Here is a 24,206-nt window from a genome sequence, read left to right as displayed (position 1 = left end):
TTCTTTTTAATGGATGGGTTGTTGGTTTTTTTTCTCTGTAAATCCATCCTTTTGGTAAATTTCGTAAAATATTGTGGTCGTGGGTGTTTGGGAGAGCAGAATAGTGCCACTGGGGGGGGGGCAGATAGAGGTATGTTTCTGTTATAATCAATTACCAGATGGAAGTAAAATTTAGCAATTCAGCTGGCTGTTGCTAAATTGAGGATTTTGAGCAATCGTCTTGATGACTAGAGATTGACATTTTAGAAGCTCAGCCCACTCCAGAGGCTGCCACGTAAGTGCAAAGTCCCAGCCACGGTGGCGATGGTTTCTGGGGGGTGACGTCTGCCTTGTAGGAAGGCCATGAAGATTTCCATTAGGTGACTAGGAGTCAACGTGCCTGAGACCCACTCGGGCAGGAAAACAAACACAGGGCACCTATCCCTGGACAGGAAGAAGAAAATAAAGTCCTGAAAAAATGAAGAGAAAGATGCTCAGGACTTAGAAATAGGGCCTCACCTGGAGGCTGGCTGTGGCCCCTGGTCACTGCTGTCTTGCAAGGATCTGAAGTTTCATTCATCAATCATGAGTCAAAGCCTCACCCTACCTGTCACAAGCAGGCAGCAATAAACATCAGGCAAACAACTGGACTGCAGCTGCTGGTGAGGATAGGGGTGCAGCTAGAGGACAGGGCTGTCAGTGGATTTTTGTTCTGGGCTAGAAAAGGGTCCCAGGCTGAAGTCCAGTTGTGCTGCTCTCTCTCTCTCTCTCTCTCTCTCTCTCTCTCTCTCTCTCTCTCTCTCCTCTCTCTCTCTCTCTCTCTCTCTCTCTCTCTCTCTCACACACACACACACACACACACACACACACATTTCTCTCTCTGTCTCTCTGAATATTTGAAGCCAGGTCTTTGAGCCCTATAAAACTATTTAAACGCAAACTGCCAGTTAATGTTTTTTGAAATTAGCCTTTTCATTTTACCCAGATAATTGTGCCCTCCCCCCCCCCTCTCCAAGTTGGGTCTTCTAGGAAGAAAATCTTTCAGCTAAGTGTAGGCTCTGCCCATTGTCTCACCCTCTCTAAATCCCCTGAGGAATGCTGAGAATTTGAATGGAAAGGAGTCCCTTTTCTTTCTCAAGGCTGCAAAGGCTTGATGGGAGACCAGGGCAGCTTCTTGAGCCGGTAAGTTTTCCTCTGGCCTCCCAACAGCAGAGGCTGCCAAGCAGCCCTGCTTTAGAAACACTAGAGATTGGAAATGTTAGTTCCTTCTACCTGGCTTTGGGGTGCCTCAATAATCTGCGTCTTTGGGGGCAGCGAGTGCTTAGTTTCCCAGCTCTGGCTCTCCTGTTGCCTTCTCTTGCCCTCTGGTCCCAGCATTCTGAAGCATGCTTCATTGAAATGTGATGTTCCAGGAGGAAGACAGGCAGGCCCCTTTCCTGTGGCTTCTCCAGCCCCACAGCCAGTGAGGACCTGAGTGTGGGGGGACAGTCCATTTCTTTCCGATCTCCATCCTCTTGGCCTTGAGTCTCCCCAGATTCACCTGCTAGTGTAGAGCCCCAGTTCTCCAGCTCAAAGCTGTGGAAATCGCTGAGCCTAACAGAGAGGGATGTCTTAGTTTTCAGCCTGTAAGATCACATCGGAATCTGTTGTCCAGCTGTTCTAGAAAACCATCCACAGAGATGGGGTGAAATGGGCCCGTGATGGTCGGCACGACTGCTTTCACTTTTACTTCCTGGCTTCCCAAATGGTAACAAATCGTTGAATTCTTAAGGAACGATTCTTTCCCACTCCAAAGGGCACCATCTGTTTCTTTGAACAAAGTCGCCAAGATAAGAACTATTAAGAACACCAGCTTATCAAAGAAGCCCATTTTGAGTTGAGTGCTGAGCCCAAGTGTATAATCGGACTCACAGCCTCCTCGGGCCTTGAACAGAGGGACAGTGGGGCTGCGTGCCGGTTCAGCTGGGTGCCAGAGCACCTGCCCCGGACCCCCTGTCTTGAATATAAAAAATGTACTTAGTATCTTTGCAAATGAATCTATTTAATCAAATACTAAGTTTTATTCAAATTCCGAAAGAAACAGCCAGCCAATTGTTTTTGCTCCTGATGTTCCTTGTCCTTCACCCTCTTTGCATCTCAAGAAAAATAGCCTTGTTGAGGCCTCAGCTATTTGCATGCACCCAATTAAAGCACAGGAACAGTATTATGAGCGTCAAGACACGCAGGTGAAGAAACTGAGTGATTTCTCCCAGGGCCGCCTCTCCTGTTCCACTTTCAGGGCGAGTGTCACAAATACTTGAGATTAGAAAGGAAGACTGTTTTAGGTAGCTTGCCACAAAAATCCAGCAGCCAGCACACATGGATTGGAAATGAATTTCTCCAATGAGAAATGATCTGGAGAATTTGATCTCTCCCATGTTTGGAAGCCTGGGCTGGGAGCCATTAGGCAGCTGACCTGTGGTGGACAGACGGTCTGACCACTGCAAGGCCCCGATTCCTTCCCTCCCCCCTTCACACAGTAAGTGAACATTTTCCAAATTCCATAAACTGCCCATCCCACCGGTCCTGTCCAGATACCTGGGGGGCAGCAGCCCCAACACTGCCATGCGTTGAGATCATTCCCCCCAAGTCAGGCCTTCCAGCCTCACTGCCACTCCCAGTCTACAGGGAGGGCTGCCATTCTGCGGGTTTCACGAGAGTTTTAGAAACTGTCAGGCGTCCTCACCCACTTAGCTGGGTGGGCAGCTCGTCCAGTCCCTGGCCACAACTCAGAGTTCAATGGGGGGCAGGGAGGGATAGTTTCTCAGTGCTTTGCCTTTGCAACCTATTCTTTCATTTGCCTTTTTGCTGCCGGCTCCTCCTGCGCGGCTGTTGAGGTGAGGTTATATTGTGCTTGATAAACAGACACCGCATTCGCCGCTCAGGCTGTTTGAACACCGCCCTAGGTTCAGCCGCCTACCTCACTTCTCTGATCTTTTCTATTCCACAGCAGATGTCTTTCATTAATTTATGGATTTATCATCTTTTCTTTTTTTTCTTTTTCCTTTCCTTTTTTTTTTTTTTTACACCTGGCAGCTGTCTCAAGTTTCAGCAGTTATTGTCTATTTTGCATTACACATAGAATTGAATGTCCTCTGTCTTCACAAAGCTAGGGCTAAGAGAATTGAAGCAAAGCCACGGAGCTGCCAGGACCCAGCTTGTTTGCGTTCCATCCCCCACCCCCGCCCCCTTACCTCCTTAATATTTATTTGTGCTCATTTTCTTTCCTGGCCTTGAATGGAGCTTAGCTCGTGTTCAGTACAGCTGTATGTTTACTGAGTCAATTCCATCCTGACTCATTGTACGTGTGTAAGTATCCTGGAAACAGCTAGTGCTTTCTTGGAAGGACAGTTGCTTTTCAGCACAAGCACTTAAAAGGGAAATTAACCAATGGGTCAGTTCAGATTTATTTTGAGGAGGAAAAAAAAAGGATTATCTAACTGTTGGCTTTTGAAGGTTTCATTAGCTATTTTTAATAGTTGATTAGAGACCTATATGTTGTAGGCATTTTATCTTCATCATACAATCAAGAGATTGAGATTTATTCTGGGTTCCCTTTGAGCTGATCAATTCCAAGTATTATCCACAGCAAACATTTTAAAGTGAAGATGGACTAGAGAATAGAGAAGTTCAAATGTGAAGCATTTTTTTCCATCAACTAAAAAGCTTCAAAGTTCCAACCAAAAAAGATAAGAGGTTTGCTCTTCTGTTTTTTTGTTTTTTAATAAAATGAACCAGAACATCTTAGTCTAATTTAAATGTCTGGAAAGCTCCAGGAAGTTTTGATAGTTCTGTGCTGTCTGAAAACCACAGGCAAACAGTTTGTTAGGCTGCGACCACTTTTGAACAGACGCAGGCTTCTCCTGCTCATCATTCTGTGCACCGGCTAAAAGAGAAGATTAGAACCCAGATCCAAGAGTGTTTGTTGGAGTCTGGACTTGCCTAAAAGTATTATCACGAGGCGCTGGGAGACAGCTTGCCATTATGATTTCACTTATCCATCTGGACAGATGGTCCTGAAGTGCGAGGGCTCCTCGTCTTTGCTTCCATCTAATGGAGGTGACTAGCGGCTGTCCCAGCCCTCTCCTTGGCACAAAAAGTATGTCAGCCATAAATTATGTCTTTGCAATCATTAAGGATCTCAAACAAAAACACAAGTTCCGTTAAGCTGCTTTGGCTTACGCATAGAAAATCAACATTTCTTTCTTCCCTGTTTATTTTCAGCATGGGGGAAAAAAAAGCCCGATATTGAACTTTCCTACTTATGGGCGGAGGTGATCTTTTATAAATTGGCAGGATCTGAAAGGGAATACTAATGGGTCAAATCTCAGCAGAGTATTCCGTTAAACACCCTGTTATAAGTTCGTCAAGAGCTTATCAATATTAATTTGATTTTGCTTCTCTGGTAACTCCTGGATTTCCCCGTTACTAAAATTGCTCATACCGTGTTTAAGGGGGGGCACCCTGGAAACCCTCATCTTCTCTACAGATCTGTGCTCACTTGCCCTTTCTTTCTAAGATAGGAGATTTTTTCTTAGCTAGTAAGGCATGTATGTGTTTCTTTTTCCTTCTTCTTTTTCTTCTTTTTCCCAGACTCTCTCTTAAGAGAAAATCCTTAGAGAAGCTTCTAGGAAGGACCCTTAATTGACCTTGTGGGGGACCACATTGATTTTCTCCACGTGCATCTTCATTTCTGATAAATTATAAAGCCATTAATTTGCTGAGGAAATGGCAGGGCCAGGCTGCGGCACAGATGTGACCAGGGCTGCCCCCACCCTGATCTGCTGCTCAGCGCCAAGAATCTGGGGAGAATCAGGAAGCCGGGATTGTTATGGTTAGCTCCGCGTTCTCCTGGGGACTGTTTTAGTTGCTGCTGTTTACAGATCTAAAAGGTAATGATGTTTCCAGATAAATAGGCCTTCTTATTTTGGGTAAGTGGCCATTTATTGATCTGCTAACCCACACTTAATGATTTGTGAGCCCCCACCACCCGGCCCCCTCTCAAAGGAGTTAACTATAAATCCAAGAAAGGCCAATTGGATTTGGTTGGAATCTTCCTTTAACAAAAGCGACACCCCTCTCTGCTCTTTCGGTGTCACAATGACCCCTCCCAAGTTTGAGCTCTTATTTGAAAGGAAACAATTACAAGGATATAAGAAGATAGGGAGAAAGTAAGCAAAGATATTCCTGTAGCTTAGCACTAAAAGGTACGCGTGAAGCTGGCCTAACAGTTCTAAATAATGCATTTTATATCTTCACGTATGTTCATAAAATAATTTGATGTAAACTGCAGAGAGTGGAGAGAAGAACAAACAGAGCTGTAATTGTGAAGAAGAAAAAGCCCTCATGATAAGAGTTGCGCTGTACATGCGGGCGCATTTGTCTCCTTAGCAACAAGTGAACTTATAGCTGCACGGGCGCCTCCGACGTGGAAGGCCGTGCCATCCTCACCGCCGGCAGCCAAGACCACGCGGTCGAGGCTGCCTCCGCACGCCACCGTGGTGGCCATCTCTGGCAGGCAGTGGTCAGTCAAGTCGGTGGCAGCGATGGGCCGTGGATTCTGTGGCCGGTGCCTCTGACCTGCCAGGATCCCCTGTGTCTTGGTGGGCTCTGACTCTGCGGGAGGGGGCAGGGGCGGTGCTCGTGTGGAAAGACACCATCCTTAACCGATTGCATCCCACATGCAGGAAGGGCTGTCCCCCAATCACTTGAAAAAAGCGAAGCTCATGTTCTTTTATACCCGCTACCCCAGCTCCAACATGCTGAAGACCTACTTCTCCGACGTCAAGGTAGGCGCTTTCTCATTTTCCATTTCGGTGCGCAGGGCAAGTAGTTACCCCAATGTGAGGGTGGCGAGTGTGGGCCTGTCTGCCTGGCCCTTGGCCGCTCCTGGGAAGAGCCAGGGCAGGGAGGCCCTTGTGCCCAGAGCACCGACGTGGATGAGCCCCGGGGCCCAGCGTGGTCAGAACATTGGCTGTCGTGAGATGCTCTGCTGGCTTCTTGGAAGACATTTCAGCTGGTACTGGATGCTGGCCTTAGGGGATGCCTCCCCCTCCCCTCAACAGTAAACTGTTCCTGTTTTTGTTTTTGTTTATTTCCCATATTTATGCTTATGAAAGCAAACTCTAGCACCTCGCCCCCCTCCCCGTTGAAAAGGAACGTACATTGAAATTCTCTATGCAGTAGCTGCTTAAAAACAAAAGTGATGATTGTCTCTTATTTACAACTTAATTTGTTGTTGATGTAGAGTACACTGAGCATAAGGAGAATGAATAAAGTGACAGATTCAGGACACATTATTCAAATGAGGATATGAAAGCTGTCGGCTTACAGCTGCAGCCTCCCTCATTCCACAGAATACGGGACCTCCTGGTTCCCCGTGCAAGTGCCTGCGTGCATCTTTGTGCCTGTGTGTGCACACACCTGCGTGTACCCTTGCGTTCTCTGTGCAGATTGGAAGAAATGGTTTGCTCCACTTCACATTGGGTTAATCTCTGCAACTTTTTAAACATATACTGGGTTCTGATGATGATAAAAATGTCGTGATCCAAGGAACCTGGTAAACCTAACATTAGCTGAGATTAGCTGATTAGGGCTTGGTGGGTGCTCCCTCCAACTCCCTCCACCCCTCTACCTCCCTCACCCACCCCCATACGTACCAGTTCTTACATCTGCCACTGAGAACTCACAAGCTGCCCAGACACACTGAGCCTCCCCCACCACGCACACTGAGCTTGCGCCCACCACCCAAGTTGCTCCCTGGCCCCCTGGCAGGCCCACTCATGGCAGTTTCCTCCTCTTGTGTTTTATTTGGCCTTCTAAGAAAAGTTCTGTTTCCCCTCCTGTTTGCTTTGAATTGTGTATCAACTTCAGCCTCTCTCTCTCTCTTTCCTTGGCTGTGCTCCTCCAGTGCCGGCGAACCAGGCAGGACGGGAAGGCAGAGAAAGGCAGGGGCCTCCATACTGGCTAAGAATCCTTAAGAACAAAGGAGACCGTGTGAATCTAGGGGCCAGGGAAGGACTCGGGCCTGGGAGGAGGGTCATCTAAAATAGACAGATTTGAGGGAATCTGTCAACAGGTTGAGGACAGTCAGCCTCTAGACCCTAACCAAAGCTGGCAAAGCTCTTCTAGGGCTCTTCCCCCACACTCTAGTTTCTAGGAGGGGCAGGAGGAGAGGGAGAAACCATCAAGGGCACTGGTGTGTGTGTCCATGACCTCACTATCCAGTTTGCTCTCGGTGCCACGATCAGCACCCTGGGTTGTGATGGAATAATCACACCCCCTTGTATTATTTTTATAGCACCTTCATTCAGAGGGAGGACAGAGAGCTTCACAGGTGAGGACAGAGAGAAGATCACCTACCACTGACAGGCAGCCATCCTGAGCAATAGGTGTAAATATTAGGGGTGTGTGGTGGGGGGGGAGGGCAGGTGAGGGAGATTCTTGAGCTGTAGCTTTATAATTACTGTGCCATGTAAGCCCACAAGAAATTGTTCCCAAATCACCACTTTGTGTAAATAACAACTAAATACCTGGGTGAAGGATTTCTTTAGAAAAACTCTAATACTCAGTATATAGATGGATTCTGTGCATCCTCTACCCTTACTGGGAGAGGCCTTTAAAGTCCACGTGAGTCTGGTTTGCCCCAAGCACCCACCCTAATGGAGGGAACAGTAGGGCTCATAATGCAAAGCAGAAAATCACAGAAGGTCATTTCTCTTTTATTTTCGGAATAAATTATACAATGTTAACTTTCCTAATTATGTTTTTTCTTGGCCTGGTAATAAGTAAATTTGTATTCCCGGAGCTTACACTGATGAGAGTGGAAAGTTGTGCACAGAAGGGGCAGCCAGCCCAGCCACATGTTCCAGAAACTTTCTAGAAAGCAATGGCAGACATCCTTAGATTTCTTTCAGATTAAGGAAAGCCCAGAATCTGAATTTGGACAGTGCATATACTCATAGCCTCCATGCATGTGTGCATTATGCCATACACACACATGGCTGGACTTGGGTGTGGCTACTTATTTGCTAAAATGGGTGAAAAGTTCTCTACCTGTGAATATAGCGCCCAAATTTTTATTTTGGCCTGGATTGAAGAAGCCACTACAGAATTGAGACATCCCTAGAAACTGGGGAAGAGGGAACTTAGGGTTTTGTCAGAAAAACCCTGCCCCATCGCTCTTGAAAAAGACGAGTAATAATAGCTGTGGAAATGCACAGCCTTGGCTGGTGGTGGCCACAGTCAGCTCCGGGGAAACGCCTCTTCCACAGAACATTCCTTTCCACACCATAAAGTCAGTTCACCTCCGACAGCCATCAGAAGTTGGTGTTGTGAATGAACTACCAGGAGAAGCAACGCAAGTGGAAAATGTTTTGTCTCCTGAAGATGGTGTAGACTAGCCATCCCAGATGCCTCTGCAGATGGTAGGAGATAGTCTCCCCAAAACCCTGGTGGGGGTGTGTGTGGGTAGATGGGCAGGGCGGCCTCTCCTTGGTGTTTCTCCTTCAACATGGCTCGTAGTTCCCCACGAGTGACTTCCACTTGGGTAGGAGATAAATGCTCTTAACTTAGCCTGGGAAGAGACCACTAGTGAAGCCCTGTGACTGAGAGAAGTTCTTCTCCAGTGTCCAGGAAACACAGGTGACTTCACAGAGTCCCCTTTCTCACAGAGTCCAACTTAATTCCCTCAGCCAGACAAAAAAGATCAGCTCCTCAGGCTTCAAACCCACCGGAGGGACCAATGTGAGCAGCACGGGCTGGGCCCCTCCTCCTGCCCCTGCAGGTGCTGATGCTTGTGTAGAAACTCACAACTCTGGGACCACTGAGTAAAACAGACCCAGCATCATTTCAGCTTGGAAGAGCACAGGCTCACGGCTTTTCAAGCCGCAGTGTTAAATGATGTATCTCATTCCTCCACCCCTTAAGTCAACTGCTGCCTAGCCAGATTAAGGTGTCAGATTGATTTGTTTTATACATCTTTTGACCATGCTCATTGAATATTTAGGAAGTTTCTTCAGCCCATATTGAGGCTGAGATGTCCCGTGGGAAGCATTAATCAAAGTCACAGAGACTCGCGCTGTGGAAACACAGCCTCTTTATTGTAGCGATTAGTTTTTGCAGTAACACATTAACACACTACAGAGCTTTCCTTTATAGAACAATTGATCCTTTTCTTGTAAGCCACTACAGAACGGGGGAGGAGGGTGTGTGGATTAACTCTTTAAAGCTGAACCTTTTTTCTGCCCCCCCCCCATGTGAATCGCCTGCAGAAGAGGGGCCTGCTTTCCTCGTGGCCAGCAAGGAAACCCCGCAGATTTCAGTTGCCTCTGATTGGAGGGAAGAAATCCTCTTCTTCAAGCTGTCGTGTTGGCCATTTTACTTTTCTCGTTGGAGGAGTCTGTTGTTTTTGTCCATTCTTTCTCTGTGGTATTTCCATTCCCTAACAATAAGCTTTAAATCTCCCTTTAGGTCCCGTTCCTAAATAATGGCAAATGCACTTACTTTTTTGTCCTGCCCATTAGGTCATTCATGACCATTCTAGGAAAAAAAAATACCCTTCTATTTTTTTCCTCTACAGTACTCTTGTCCATATGAGACAATGTCTTGTAACAATGCAGAAGCCTAATCTCCATGTCAAAGCAATTTTCATTCCCCAGTGCACAGCCTGCTATCATTTTGTAATGTTTTGTTTCTTATTCTAAAAGAATTAAAAAGGAACAGTAAGCCGTCACGGGGCCTGTGGTCCTTATCTCAGTGTCTGGAAATTTGGACAGTGTATTTTACTGCTGAGATAAAATGGAAAGAACTCCAAGTTCAGCAAATCGTAATGGGTTTAAGTTCTATTGAAATCGGCAACCAGAAGATCAGATAACGGGGGTCTTTCAGTTGTCTTTTTAATCGGGTTCCCCGCAAGGCTGAATAGAGACAGAGCAGACACACAGAGTGAAAATATAATTCTTGGATAGGTTAAGTACATGTTTGAACTCTTGCAAGCAGAAGCGATTTGCTGATGACTTAATCATTTTCTGGTCAATTATCTGTAAGGGCCCTTGCAACTCCATGGCAATTATGATGCAAGTTGGCCTTTTGGGAGAAACACCAGTCTCCCTGCTTCTGTTTCCTTGTTCCTTCCATTCTCTGCCATAAATTTTCATTCATTTATTATCTTTGCTAGTGGAGAAACAACTTTCTGTGGAGTAATTATAGCGCTGACACACGTTAGTGGCCGACTTCTTGGAACCTGGAGGTTCTCTTGCCCGTGTTTGATAAGGGGGTCTTTGTTGATTTCTGATGAATGTACATCTTTTTTCTGGGGGCCCGGGGAAGGGCATGCCTGCGATGACAAAAGACAGGGGGTTGTCTGTCAGCCTGCCTGAAATAAAGCCGTGGATTTATTGGTTTTGACTTGGCAAGTTGAGACGCATCTGTCCTTTAAGTCAAGAGAGGCTGTCAATAAGAACAGCCTCACGTGCGGGGGCTCCAGGGGGAGGTCTTCATCTCAGAGGCCATCGGGAAACCTTGTCAAAAAAAAAAAAAAAAAGTTTTATAGTAATCATGTTATAGTAACTTGGCATTTTTTAAAAAAATGTAATAAAAACTCCACGCCATCTGTGTGGCACATCTAAGCCACACCTCCCCACAGCATGGCTCTTACCGAGGGCTGTAGGAGTTTGAGCGGCTACTGGGGCCTCTGCTGACACCCCTGGCCATGAGGACCTGTGCAAACAGGAAGTACAGGTGTAACCCATAACCGTGGGCATCCCCCGGGACCAAACATATAAGCAAATGCCATTTCTGCCCCCTTGGTATGAAAGCCAACCCCCTGCATTAACTGAGGTATATCTGTGAGGATGTAAATTCTAACTTAAAAAAATCAGGCTAACGGGGAAGCCCTGGGCATAGCACTGCTGGCTCCTGAAAGCAACAGCTCTTCCCAGGATTCCATAGCGTGGGAATTTCCCTAAGAAGTATGCAAATGAGGTTTTTCCTACAAAAAGACAAGTTAAAACATTTAAAAGAAGAGATTTGTCTTAAGGAGAATCAAATGCATCAGGTGATTCTCCTTCCAAAGTGTCGGGGTTTGTGATGGGGCATCCAGGGCCCACAGTTTGTGTGACACCTGGTAAGTCTGTCCTGGCCCTTGCTGCCATTTTGGCAGAATTACAACATAGCTGTCAAGGAAGGAGGGGAGGGAAGTATTTAAATGCTTCAGATGCTCAGAGGAAAAACAAAATGCCGGCTTTCTTACCCTCTTAATGCTTACATTGAACAGTTCAACAGGTGCATCACTTCCCAGCTCATCAAGTGGTTCAGCAACTTCCGCGAGTTCTACTACATCCAAATGGAGAAGTACGCGCGCCAGGCCATCAACGACGGGGTCACCAGCACCGAGGAGCTGGCCATCACCCGCGACTGCGAGCTCTACCGGGCCCTGAACATGCACTACAACAAGGCCAACGACTTTGAGGTAGGAGCCCTGCTTTGTTTCTGCTCACGTCCCGTCCCTTTACTTGGAAAAAGTATTTTCTTTAGAAACACTGATTGCATCTTGGCTGATTGCATCTTGGTCTCGCACAGAAACACCTCCTGGTAGGAGAGCCCTAGAGTGGCCAAGAGGCACCCCTGCGGTCCCACCTTGATTTCCTTTCTCATTCCCACCTTGCTGTCTGCCCCAAAGACCCTTGTAGCCACGGGAAGAGAACCAGAAGGTCCAAAGTGGTGGCAGCTGGGGACACTCAGAGGTTCCCTTTCCAGGGTAGAGGCCCTGCTCCTCCCCCCAGCTTTGTACATCCCTGGTTGTGAGCTGTAGGCTGAGCTGATATGTGTTCTCTGTGCCATGGAAGCTGCAACACTGTTTTCTGAAAGTGTTGATGGGGAGTGAGTCCGGGGTTTCCAACATTTTTTAAACAAATTTCACTGGTTTGCCATTCGTTTACTGAACTGTGGGATTTTTGGAGCATGGCTTCACACCTGGGCGTGTGCACCTGCTTCCCTCACCCTCCCCGAACCTCCTGTGCCAGCTCCCCATCTCTCACCCCCCGCCACCCCAGTGCAGGAGTTATTTTTGTTGTGTGTTGCCAGTTTGTTGTCTGTGGTTATTTATATTCCTCATATGAGCAAGCCCATCCAGTCACTGTCTTTGCTTCCTTCACCGAGCATCAGAGCCTCGGGATCCAGCCATCCACTCCCGGAAGGCACGATTTCATCTTTTTTAATAGCTGAGCGGTGTCACTTTGGGTATATATTCTGCACTCACGATCACAAATGGGCAACAGGCCTCAACAGACTCTTCTCTATCAGCATTTATTTCAATGAGCATTTTTTCCTTTGTGGAAGGAGAGGCAGCGTGTGCGACCATCACAGCCTCTCCTTTTTGTTTTTGTCCTGTCTGAAGAAGGCCCTGGGCACGCGGTGGCTGGGTTTCTCTTCACTCGTGTGCCTTACATGTATTTATACACATTGACAACGCGCATATTCTAGACTCTGGCGAGCAGCATAAATGATCTCCAGAAATCAGTGTCTACAGCTGGGAGACATGTGGTGTGAGTGAGGCGTGTCTTCGTAGGCAGATAGGGTGCCTCAGCAGCACGTTGACTGGGGGTGAGACCCTGCTGAGAAGCGCCCAGGGCGCCAGGGCCTTTTGCTAACCCTGCTGCTGAGGCCATGGGTCTCAGAGTTTGGGATGCATCAAGATGCTGATACCCCCATGACCCCCTGCTCATCCACTCATTTGGGGGTCCTTCTCCCCTTTTCTTAGCATGCACAGCAGTGATGTAGCTTGGGAAGCACCGAGTACAGAAACGAGGCGGGGGAAAGGTTGTGTGTTTTCCTTGAGCGCTTGAAGGCCTCTAGCCTCTGCATCTTTGCTCTCTGCAGCCAATTTACTTTTCTTGTCAAATGTGTTGTAGACTGTTTTCTTTGGCTGAACACTTTAAGAGGTGGGAAACTTCTTGTTCTGCTCTACCGTTGTAAAGCCTCCATTGCAGCAGGAGCGGCCTGACGGTGTGGACAGGACATTCTAGCAGCTTTCTCCTAAGACTGAATGTGACCAGGCTAAATATTTCAAAGGAACTGTATTAAGAGCTTCTTTACTCCTCTCCTCCTGGCCCCTTCAGATAAGTCTTTTGCTCTAAAGTTGAAGCTCAGAGAGCTTGAGCATGTTGGTGAACTACTGAGAGTTTACCTTGCTTGGCGGCATGCACCAAGGTGCTTTAAAAAAATTGTTCAAAGCTCATGGTGGTTTTCAACATTTTTAATGTGTAACATACTCAAGGGGACAAATCCTTTTCTTGCATATTGGGAATTTTAGGGTGTTTAGACCTTACCTGGTTGGAACCAGATCCCTCAGTCCCAGCACACTAGCCAAAGGACAGAAGCAGGGGGCCAGCACCCAGAGGTGCCCACAGACTACTCCATTTAGCATCATCTAAATCCCCCTTTAATATGATTAACATCTGAAAGTTCTCTCTGTGAATCACGCCCACTTCCGCCAGGCACCTCTCCTTTATCTTCAGTCTATTTTAGGACCACTTCAGGGCGAGGCAGGGGGGGCAATTTTGTCACTTGTCACCGACTTCCAAGAGTTATGGGATGACTCTGGGCTTCGTTCCTTCTGCAGTCAGGGGTTCAATCCTTCTGGAATGGTGGTGAGAAGGAAGCAGGAGCCCAGATTCTGCCCCGGTTCCCACAGGCCCACCTCCACGCCCCCTCCCTGCTATACAGGACCCCGGGTTGCTAGATTTTAATTTAGCCTCTCAGTTTGGCGCATTTACTAACAAAAGCTCCAGATAAGATGATCCCTTCTTTTCCGTGCCTTTGTGCTTGGAGGTCATTGCTTAAGAGAGATGCTTAAAAAGCCACAGGTCTTATCGTGGTGACTTTCCCAGTGTGGCCATGGCTGCCGGCCAAGAGTGGACCCGACACCTCGCTGAATGCCTTGCTGATAAGTGCGCGGCTGCTCCTGGGCTCAGGCTTCTCTCAGAGCAAGTAAAATGAACGTATAGTTTTCCAGAGCAAGTGGAGGTGAGGGCAGAGCACAGAACCATCCGCCTCAGCTCCTTTTGAAACAAGATGGCGCCCACAGAAGCCCTGGAGCCATGTCCCATGATGCTCAGCGCCAGGTCACTCAAAGGCGTGGGTTGACCGGAAGGGGTGTCCCCAGGTCAATGACAGAGAATCATGCTGACCGCGTCCTAACATTGCCCAGCCACTGCTTGTGGCCATAGCGAAATAGCCCCCATGCACGCTCTACTACTCTGTCCTGGATGCTTTTCTACGCCTTTTACCAAACCTAACTTAATGAAGGTGAGTGATCATAATGACGTGGATAGTCCTAGAACAACCAAAAAGCTTCCACTGGCCTAAGGCGTCATACCGTTTCTGTCAGTCTAAATGGGTAGGGACAGACGGAGCGCGGGAGCGGAGCGGTGTGAGGGCGACCCAGGCTGACAGTCCCCTCCTCCACTCTGCCCTCTCTTCCTTCCTCCTCCGCTCAGTCCCCCATGTCTCCTCTCAGCTCTCTGCTCTCTCTCTGTCACCAATGTTGGTGGCACTGGCCCCTGCAGCCCTGCTGATGGCTCTCCGGGCCAGCATGGGTGCCGACCCCTGGCCTCCAGGAAAATGAAGCAGACGGAGGTTTGTCGCTGCAAAGAGGGAGTGGAGGCTTCAAGCTCCTCCTCTGCAGGTTTCTTGACTTTTATGAGTCGGGACCCCCTAAGTGACCAGAGAGCTTCTCCTGCCTTATGTCTCAGTTTGTGCAGTGGCCCAGATTCTTGGCCAGTATTCAGACTTGGGGGTGGCCAGAGCTTGAAGGAACCCAGGGGGTGTGGAGGGAGGTGCAGGAGAAGTGAGGTACACTTTAGATTTGCGCTTCGTGGGGTGAGAGCCCCTACGCCCTGCGCCTGCTCTCGGCAGGTGAGCTCGCAAAGGTGTGCAGGGAGGGGTGCCCATCCCCTGCCTCCATCTAGCTCCTTCGCACGTTTAATGAGATTGGCAACAATGAATTTGTCTTTCCAGGTGTGAAGGTATATGTTTCCATGCTTCATTCGCACTTGGCTTTGAAGAGCTTCCAACATATTTTTTTATGGGGCGGGAACGCAGGTTTGGGATTCCTTCCCAGTTTTTAAATCATACTTCTGACTTTAGGAGCAAGAGGAGTTGCGTTTTATTGCGTTTTTGTTTCCCTCACAACAACCATGGCACAAGAGGAGGTAATGATCACTGTCAATTTCTGAGGCCGGTTTACAGGTATTTGCAAAGAACTCGACTAAGGTGCCCAACCTGTGTGACTCGCAAAGGTTAATTGCACCACTTAAGGGACTTCAAGATGCATCACCCCCAATTTGACTCCATTACCACTTCCTATGGTGAGGCCAGCAACAGCAGATGGTCTGAGGTGGGGTCTGGGAGTGGGACAAACACCCCCAGGCTGATGTTTCCAGCTTTAGGGACAGGTGAGTTGGGTTTTATTGCTTGTTATTTGGTTCCCTCTTAACTGTGGCCACAGAGGAGATAATGGAGGCTGTCTGTTTCCCAGGCCGTGCTGGGAGCTCTTACTCATTCTTGGGTACCATGAGGTGCCCTTGCCCCAGCATCTTCAGCCAGGCATCCTTGGTGGGACCCAGGGTGGCTCCCCATGTATCTACAGGCCAGGTCCAAATTCCCAGTTAGAGTGACCCACCTCCCTTGCCCTCATGTTAAAGACCCATGTTTGGGGATGGAAGGCTTCGCGGTATATGGAACAGAAGTTTGATTCATTGATAAGTAGGCTGGTGGATGTGGACCTTAAGGTCTAATGTCTCACGAGGCAGATGCTCCAGTTCCTGTAGTTATCACCTGACAAGTCAAAAGGACACTCCCAAGACCATTTGACTGTGGTCTCACTTGCCTTTGGGAAGAAGATTCAAAAGCGACTCCCTGTCTCGCAAGCAAAAGACACACACTGTCTCCCTCACCCCACCCCCACACCCAGTCCACTCCCAATTTCCATGAGATGCTCATTTAAGATTTCATCTATTTGGGCATCTTTGACGTGCATTGTCTTCTCTTTAAAGAAAAATGAGGGCAGGTGGATTTAGGAAGTGCTTCCCTCTGCTCCAGATAGACACTTAAATGTGAGTGATCACCGGGAAACTGGCGCCCGTGCAGCCGCTCTCCGCTGTGAGCGGGCTTTCGGCCTCAAAGCGGCTGAGCCTTGAAATGATCACACGACACACGCTTGGTGGGTGGCACAGGAGAAGCTCTCGCGTGCCTTTCCTTGCCAGTCCAGCACTGACAAGCCAAATTGATCTTTTAAGAGACTAAATGAATGTTCTGCAGATATATGGGCGCATGTGGCTGTTCCAGAGGTTTTCTGGGTTCTGAGTGGTGCTGGTCTGAAATCCTGATGAACTGGCTTCAAGGTGGGGCACCGGGCCGGGGTGCAGTCCATGCACTCTCCATACCCCGTGCTTTTTTTTGGTGGGGGTGGAGGTGTTGATGAGCATAATGAAGCAGCCGTGGGTTTACCATCTATTTGGTAATGTGATTGCATCTTTCGCTCCCTGGGCCTTTTTTTGTCATTGGGCACATTCAAGCACAGTGAGAGCAACTTTAAAACCTCCTTACTCTCCCGCTTTATTAGTTATAGCATTCCGTGACCTTTCTCAACATTCTTAAAGAAAAAGACACCCCGACGTCGCTTGACTTTGCTTATTGTCCTTTGTTGAGGCGAACAAAGCATTTTCTACAGTGGTTATAGCACATAATTATACCGCTTTCAATGGCAGTGTCTTGGCGGATATCAAAGTTCAGAGGAGCCTTTAGAAAAAAAAAAGATGTTTTGTGGCGGCCTAGGGAGGGTGTCATCTTTCCTTCAGAAAATAGTTCAAGGCTCTTCTGTCAAGCTTCCCTACTTAGAGCTTTTTCTCCTCCTGCTTCATAAAGTTTAAAGCAGATTCGGTGGGGTTCTATGATCTGTTCCCTTTGAAAGATTCTTGCTCGGCACAGAGAGGCCCTTTGACTTCAAGAGTTCACGGATTCATCTCTTCGGGTGTCATATGTCTGACCTTATCAGTTACTCCATTTAATGTCGGAGAAAAAGTCTCGACGCTTTGTGTTTGTCTGTTTTGCCTCTGTGAAATGATTTGGTGAAAAGACCATCCTTTTTAACACACCGCTGTGAGGCTGCTGCCACCACAACCTACCCCGTGGCTTTCTCTCTTAAAAAAAAATTGTCCTTGTGTTTTGTGTATGGATGAGTTCACAGTGAGAATAGAATTATACAAGGGCAGGCGCACATACAAAAAAAATCTTTTCGTTTCCTCCCCCCACCCCACATGATCTATCGCCACTCTTGGTGGCTGCACCCCCGGTGGGCAGGCGGCCGAGCAGTGGAGGCCGCCGCGGGCCGGACACAGTTGTCTTCCCTTGCTCGACCTACCCTAAGGCCTTTATAATTAATTGTCCTTCGGAGACGGGGAAGTTCAGGGCCGCACTGGATGCTGTGTGCTGGCTGACATTCTGCTCTCCTTGCTGCCTCGCGCTCACGTCCACAAAGGGTTACGGGGCACAGACGGCGCAGGTTCTCAGTGGGGCCCCGGGGGTGGGATGCTGACATTGTGTCCTGGATCCAGTGCCTGCAGATGTTCTAAGACCCTTTGGAAAACCCTGTTTATTTCCACCAAACCAACTCATTGGGGGAAGGAAAGCTTGTTCCAGAAGAGCTGAGCCTTCCACCTGCTTAAATCACCTCTCCTCCTGCCTCACGCCCACACCTTGCTTTCACTTCAACTCTCCTTTTTCCGTCCTGGGGCCCGGCCTTGACCACCACTTGCCCACTTCCCTCCAACGACCTCAGTATACATTCACAAGAGGGTGTGTCTATTTTGCCAGCTCCTCCTGGGTGAGCAGAGGAGCCGGTGCCTGGACGTGGAGGGTTCTAGTTCAAGAGCTCTCTCACCTCCACCTCCCCACGGCAACTTGAGCCTCCATCCCCGCCACTCCCACCCCTTCACAATTCAGCCAGACCTCACTGTGTTTGGTAACAGGACATAAAACAAATATGACCTGCCCACCCCCCCCCCGCCCCCTCCTCTTGGCTAGAACACAAAAGAAAGATGCAACATGGGGACAGGATTTGAGAAGTCAGGACAGCAGAAAAGGGGGTGCCGGCCACACAGGGCAGAACAGAGGAGACGGATGCCACCCTCTGCCAAGGGGCCACACATGGGCCTTCTGGAGGTTGGGGACCGCTGTGCGGTGGCGGTCAAGGCTGAGGAGACCCTGCCGACCCCTGTGTCCCACAGAGGGGTGTCTGGCCGTGGTGGCCAGGGGGTCAGTCCCCATGGCTCCTTGCACAGCAGACCTTCTGGAAATGGAGGTTGACACGACTAATATAGTCATACCCAAAAGGGGGGGGGTCATAAAAAATTCAAGTTATTCTTATGAATCTTTCATTAGAAGCAATGGAAATGGACACTAGTGTCGCCTAAGTCCTTTGTGAGGGAGCTCTTCTTCCGGGCCCCGGGCTATTGTTCTTTCCACTCCTCAAGCAGACGCTCACGTTCAAACTGACAAAAGTCACTTAAAAGCCAGACAGCTGTACTCACCCCCGCCTGGGCTGGGGAGCGGGGCCGGCAGGTGACGGGCCTGCTGAGCGCTGCTGACAAGGGCGGAGTGGCCCCATGCATCCCAGACGGCCCTACCCATCACCCACCAGCATCCTCCCCCAGGTGCCTGAGATGTGCCTGGCATTTTCTAGATGCCTGAAACACTGGCAAATTTGTGGTGCTATTGGCGCCTATGAGGGTGGGGTTGTCCAGCAAGTGACTTCTGATAACTCCGAGTTGTTAGCTCTTTGGCCAGATGAAGTTTGCACTCAGAACTTACCGGGAGACCCGAGGTCTGACTCCATACACCCCTGCTGCTCTCTGCTCTTAGTGCTCTTGATTCAGCCATTTGAACCCGCCCAAATGCCTCTTAAGCTTTTCAGATTTCTGTGGCCTAATCAGGAGTAGCTGGGGCTGGGCAAAACAAACCCCAGAGGTGGGAACAGGTCTCACGTGGGGTGCAGCGCTGCTGCACCCCAGCCTGCCACCCCGAGGGCCCGGGCCTCCGCGTGCATGCGCCTCCACGCCCCTCCCCGTCACCTTGTGTACGGTCTGGTCTGTGACACTGATGGTGATTATGTCATTATTTTGCTCTGGGGGCCCTGGCGCATCTGCAGAGCCCAAGCGCTTCTTCTTTGTTGCGCTGGCAAACGTCCCACGCCACAAATGCTTCATTAGCCCTGCTGCCGGCCTCCTTGCCAGACGCCAGTGCCCAAATCCAGGCTTCTCTCTGCCCCGTTCTTTTGTGTGGCTGATGATCTCGTATTCATCTTCCTGCTTCTTCCCCATTTTCCTCAACTTCTGAACTCCAGATGTCCCCGTTTGCTGGCCCCGAGCCCTCTGAAGTCCACCAGGAGAAGCAAGGTGGCTTTGCACCCCACATCCCCACCCACCCTCACCCCGAGGTCCCCCCCCACCCCTGTCTGCCTCTCCCTGAAGAGGGGCTTTGAATGGCTCCCTCGCCTGAGGAAAGAGGTTCTCAGACTTGCCATTTTAAAAAAGACCAAACCTTTGCACCCAGGTTGGGGTGCTGGGGAGCCAGCACAGTGTTTAACGCCAGCTTTCTAGCTGCCAGCCCATCTCCTCCATTGCCCCACTGCACACCCTCCCTCTCCTTGGCTCCTTTACTCACTCTGCACATTGCCACATTTGACCAATTTTCCAAAGCAGCCGAAAATGCGAGCACAGAAGATATTCTTCACGCCTGGCTGTGTGCGTTATATAGTTTCACAGAGCGGCCCCTGGACTCCACTCTACCCCAAAGTCCCCTGCGCCCCCTGCCGTCTGCACTCCCGCCCCCAGCTAGGACCTGGTACCTGGTAGAAGCTGTTTATATGTGATGAACTCTTGGGAATGAGCTCAAACCTTTTGCTAAAGTTTGTTTCTGTGCATTTCCCGGGACCCCCTGCTTTTTGTTAGGGTGAGGGTTTCTCCAATCTCTGCAGTGCATTTTGGAGCTTAACTTCCTGAGTGGTGATGGGCGCTGTCTCATTGGGGTGTTGGAGATCCCTGTCAGTTTGAATGGATTGATCTGTGTGTGTCATGAACGACTCCTTCCAAAGAGAGCTTAACGCATTTTTATCTCTCCAAGCATACGATTATTTAAGTGTCTATCTTTGAGAAAAGCATAGGTTTTCATTTTAAGGTATAGCTAAAGGAGTAAGTTTGAATTTTTATGGGAATCATGGCCAGATCATTGCCATCTCAAATTCTAATTCAGAATCCAGGACCAAAACCCTTTTAAGGAATGTAGGAAACTCTCTCCTGGGGCTGGGTGGCCATATTGCCCCAGGTTCCTGGCCTCCAGGCCACTCAGCCTCTTCGGAATACCCCAGGGCACCTCGCTGACAAACAGGAGAAGCCACCCAGCCCTCAGGAAGCGTGTTGGGGAAGTGGGTACCTGCCTCCAACTGAAGCATTTCCAAAGACTCAGGATGCACCCGACACCCCTAATCTCCCCTATTACATCATTATGGATTTATCACCCACGGGTTTAGTTAAACCTTTTTAAACCTAACTCCACTTGGAGAATACACCACTCCTCAAGATAATAATTATCTAAATTTATTACCTGCTGGGAAAATAGCATCTTCTTTTTATGTTATGGCTCTTAAAGAGATTTCCCTGGAACTCCAAAGGGACAGCCCTTGCTCTGACAGCAGGATTGCAGAGAGGACCGTGGCCATGTTCTCCATCTCCCTTCTAGTTTTACAGACTCTAATCTTCAGCTGAATCTTAATCTCTAATCTTCTGCTTAATCTTCAACTCTCCAGATTAAGGAGCTCTAATCCTTTTTTAAAAGTCTAACCTCATGCAGTAAGTGGGCTGCCCTGATCATTTCAGCTGCCCGTCTGGGAGGCACTGCCCCTGGGACAGACTCCCTGAGGAACAGCCACAGGAACTAGGTAGGAGGGCAGGAGCCAAGGCCATGGCCAGGCCAGGCGCCTCCCTCCCACCCCATCCCCCAATGCACCCGGGGTGGTGAGTGGGGGGTGCTTTGTCAGTGGCCCCAGAACTTTATCCTCAGAGGCTAGAGTCCTGGAGAAGCATTTCGGTAGCACTTCATGTATAAAATGATCCCATAAGGCCCGTTCCTGAGACTCTCAGTAAGTCTCTGGCAAACTCAGTCGTGTTTGCAGGACTGGGCAGGCCCCGCTGTGCAGGTGTTTCTGTGGGCTCCTGGTTACGTGTCGGAGCGAGTCTGCCTAGGGCTCCGAGTCTAGAGGAACCACAGCTAAGACAGGGAAGCACAGGTCTCTGCTTTCTCTCTTCTTGGGCAGGAAACAAAATGTCCATTTATAAGTACATGTTGTTTTCTATAATAGCCTCACCTTGAATTCTTGAAAGGGCAATCCTTTGGGGGTACTTCCCATTGCCAGTGGCCTGCATTCATCATAGTGTAGGACTTACGCACTGGTGGGATAAAATCCCAGCTCTGCCACTGTCTTGCAGTACAACCTTGGCCAGGGTTTCCCCTCTGTGCCTCAGTTTCCTCATCTGTGAAATGGGGATACTGCCTACCTCACAGCATTGTCCCAAGCCTCCCATGATAATACGCGCATGGTTCAGAGTAAATGCAGGAGAAGCATTTGCTTCCATTTGCTTGTATGGAGAAACAAATGCAAGGGACCTCATCGCTGGGTCTGTGCCCAGTCGTGTCACTTCCTGCTGGCCCTGGGACCCTGCTGACCCTGACCCTTTGTCCATGGGAAAATGGACAAATAAGCAAGCAGGGGCTCCGTCAGACTGAGCTCCTGCAGAATTGGGTTTTAAAAAAAGAAAGTATGGCGGGAGATGGCCCCAGCCTGGGCAGCTCCAGGCTCTGGATCCTGGGTCTGGTGAGGTGGGAAGCACAGATGGGGGGTGCCCAATGGAGTGTCTGCTTCCAGCAACTCCCGCCTTGTTGGGCAACTCCAAACACCCCACTTTGTCCCAGCTCTGAAATTCTGTGGTTCTAGAACAGAGGCAGACTGTCCTGGGCATGAGGTGATGCTTTATGCCCTGGCTGGGGAGCCCCGGGGACCACTGGGGCCCCTCCACCCGTGTCTCTGATATGACTTCATTATCTCAGTAGAAATCTCTGGGGTGCCTAGTTTAGGGCTCCCCCAAGGCCCTCCAGGCACTTCGCATAGCAGGGCCCCCAGAGACCAACAGCTGCCTCTCAGGGATTACAGACCAATTTTCAAATTCATAAACCGTTGGTTGACCGAGTTTCACTCATCATTACGCTTGCTGCTCATTTTATTGGTCGCCTCGGCTGGAAGGCCTACTACATGGTCATGTGTGCTTGAAGCACTCAGCCTGGGGCTTTCTAGAAGATGGTAGACTCAGGGGGAGCCTGTGTCCCTGCCCACCAGCCTTCCACCATGCCACACCTCAGCATGCTGGTCACTATTTAAAAGTGTCTTAACTTCATCTCACCTACAGCATTTCCCCTCTTTCAGGACAGAAGTAGGTATTTCCCATGGTATCAGCATTAGGGGTCACTTCAAGGATATGAGGGGTCACTACAAGGATATTAGGGGTTACTTCTAGGACATTAGGAGTCACTTCTAAAACATTAGGAGTCACTTCTAAGACATTAGGGGTCACTATGAGGCCATGAGGGTCACTATAAAGACATTGGGGTCACTGTGAGGACATTAGGGGTCTCTACAAGGACATGAGGGGTCACTGCTAGGTAAATATTGCAGAACTGTTGTCCTCCAGCTGATCATCCCTGGATCAAGTAGGTCATTTCCCATGGGGACTTTGTGGGTGTGGGTGGATCGGTGGTGGCTGGTACTGAATCCTCACGCGAGGTGCTGGATCTGTGTTATTTATCTTTCTTATGGTTATTGTACCAACTTCTGTGTTTAAGGTTACTCTCACCTTTTTCGCTAAATCTAGTATTAAAAGTGACTTTCAGTAAAAGCTAATACATTTACTGAGAGCCAGTGTGTGGGTTGCATTGGGGAGGCAGAGAAAGTGCCAGAAGCAGAAGAAGATGGAGGACAGCTGAGCTGTTCTCCAGCAGAAGCAGCTGCTGTGTACCCTCCGCCTTGAAGACCCTTCCCAAAGTTGATCTTTTTAAATGACCTGAATGTGCACAGCATAAGCCGGTGCAGACTCATGGCACTGCCCTTCAGCTGGGCAGTCCTCATCTTGACGGCATCCTAAGACTTGTCACCCAGATGTGACTTCAGTCCACTAGGCACCTGTAAGATCTCGAGGACTCCCAAGGCCCCTGGGGCCACTCTGGAATCTGTTTCTCTGCTTTCCAAACCTTTTATGATTTTTAAAAAAGATTTATTTATTTATGCATATAAGAACTGGGGTTTGGGCCAGAGGTGTGGGGGGGGCGAGAGGATTCAACAGAGACAGAGTGGGGAACAGAACACGCGGATCTACTGAAATCCACTGCTGAGGGGAGCAGCAGGGAGACAAGAGAGGTCTGCTGCTCCATGTGGGTAGCTCCCTGGCTGGGGATTGAACTTGTACTGCAGTGGCTGCGGATAGCTTCACAGTGCTGACACTTAACTCCTTGCGCCACCAGGGAGGCCCCTTTTTATGATTCTTGAGGAAGGAGACTCAAAACCCTTCACGAACTCTGAGCTTGCTTTAGAAATACAGCTGAGCGTTCATCTTATGAAGGGTAATCATAGAGGAGACCCATAGAATTCCCCAGAAATACAAAAATGGAGTCTCTGTGACAGAAAGGAATCTTTCAGTCAAAACCAAAGGATGAAACTGAGGCCCTGAACCCCAGTCCTTTCCCAGATGAGCCCAGATATTGTTTGGGATGCTGGCTTGTGCCCTCATCGAGGAGAAGCAGCTCTCCAGTGGTCATGTGGGCTGGTGGCCTCTGCAGTGTGTGCTGGTCCCCAAGCCCACAAAGCCTTCTTTGGTGGTAACCCTGTGGGTGCTGTGATCCTGCCTGCACCTGCTGCTGAGAGTCCCCCAGCTCCCCCTCGCATCCCCCTATCAGTGTGAGTGCAGGGCAGGCTGGTTCAGCGCTGGCCCAGGCAGAGCTTCCTGATGAAGGTGGATCTGCCACAGAAGGCAGCCGTGCAGTGCCCTTGAGCGAAGCAGTAATAACTGTGGTGTATCCATGCACGG

The 24,206-nt window shown here is 49.2% G+C and overlaps 1 protein-coding gene across 2 annotated transcripts in view; it reads left to right on the top strand.

The window, feature by feature from the left end:
* The window catches only part of PROX1 (prospero homeobox 1), a 45,256-nt gene that overhangs the window by 10,664 nt on the left and 10,386 nt on the right, over positions 1-24,206 (top strand). For both annotated transcript variants that reach the window (XM_054690013.1, XM_054690012.1), the window contains exons 4-5: positions 5,702-5,807; positions 11,294-11,488. In XM_054690013.1, coding sequence (XP_054545988.1) covers positions 5,702-5,807; positions 11,294-11,488 — 301 coding nt within the window. The remainder of the gene's footprint in view (positions 1-5,701; positions 5,808-11,293; positions 11,489-24,206) is intronic.

Source organism: Talpa occidentalis, unplaced genomic scaffold (assembly GCF_014898055.3).
Source record: "Talpa occidentalis isolate TD23 unplaced genomic scaffold, MPIMG_talOcc4v2.1 talOcc4.8, whole genome shotgun sequence".
NCBI classification, from domain to species: domain Eukaryota; kingdom Metazoa; phylum Chordata; class Mammalia; order Eulipotyphla; family Talpidae; genus Talpa; species Talpa occidentalis.
The sequence above is the reverse complement of the archived record's forward strand: the minus strand, read 5'-3'. Positions and strand labels throughout refer to the sequence as shown.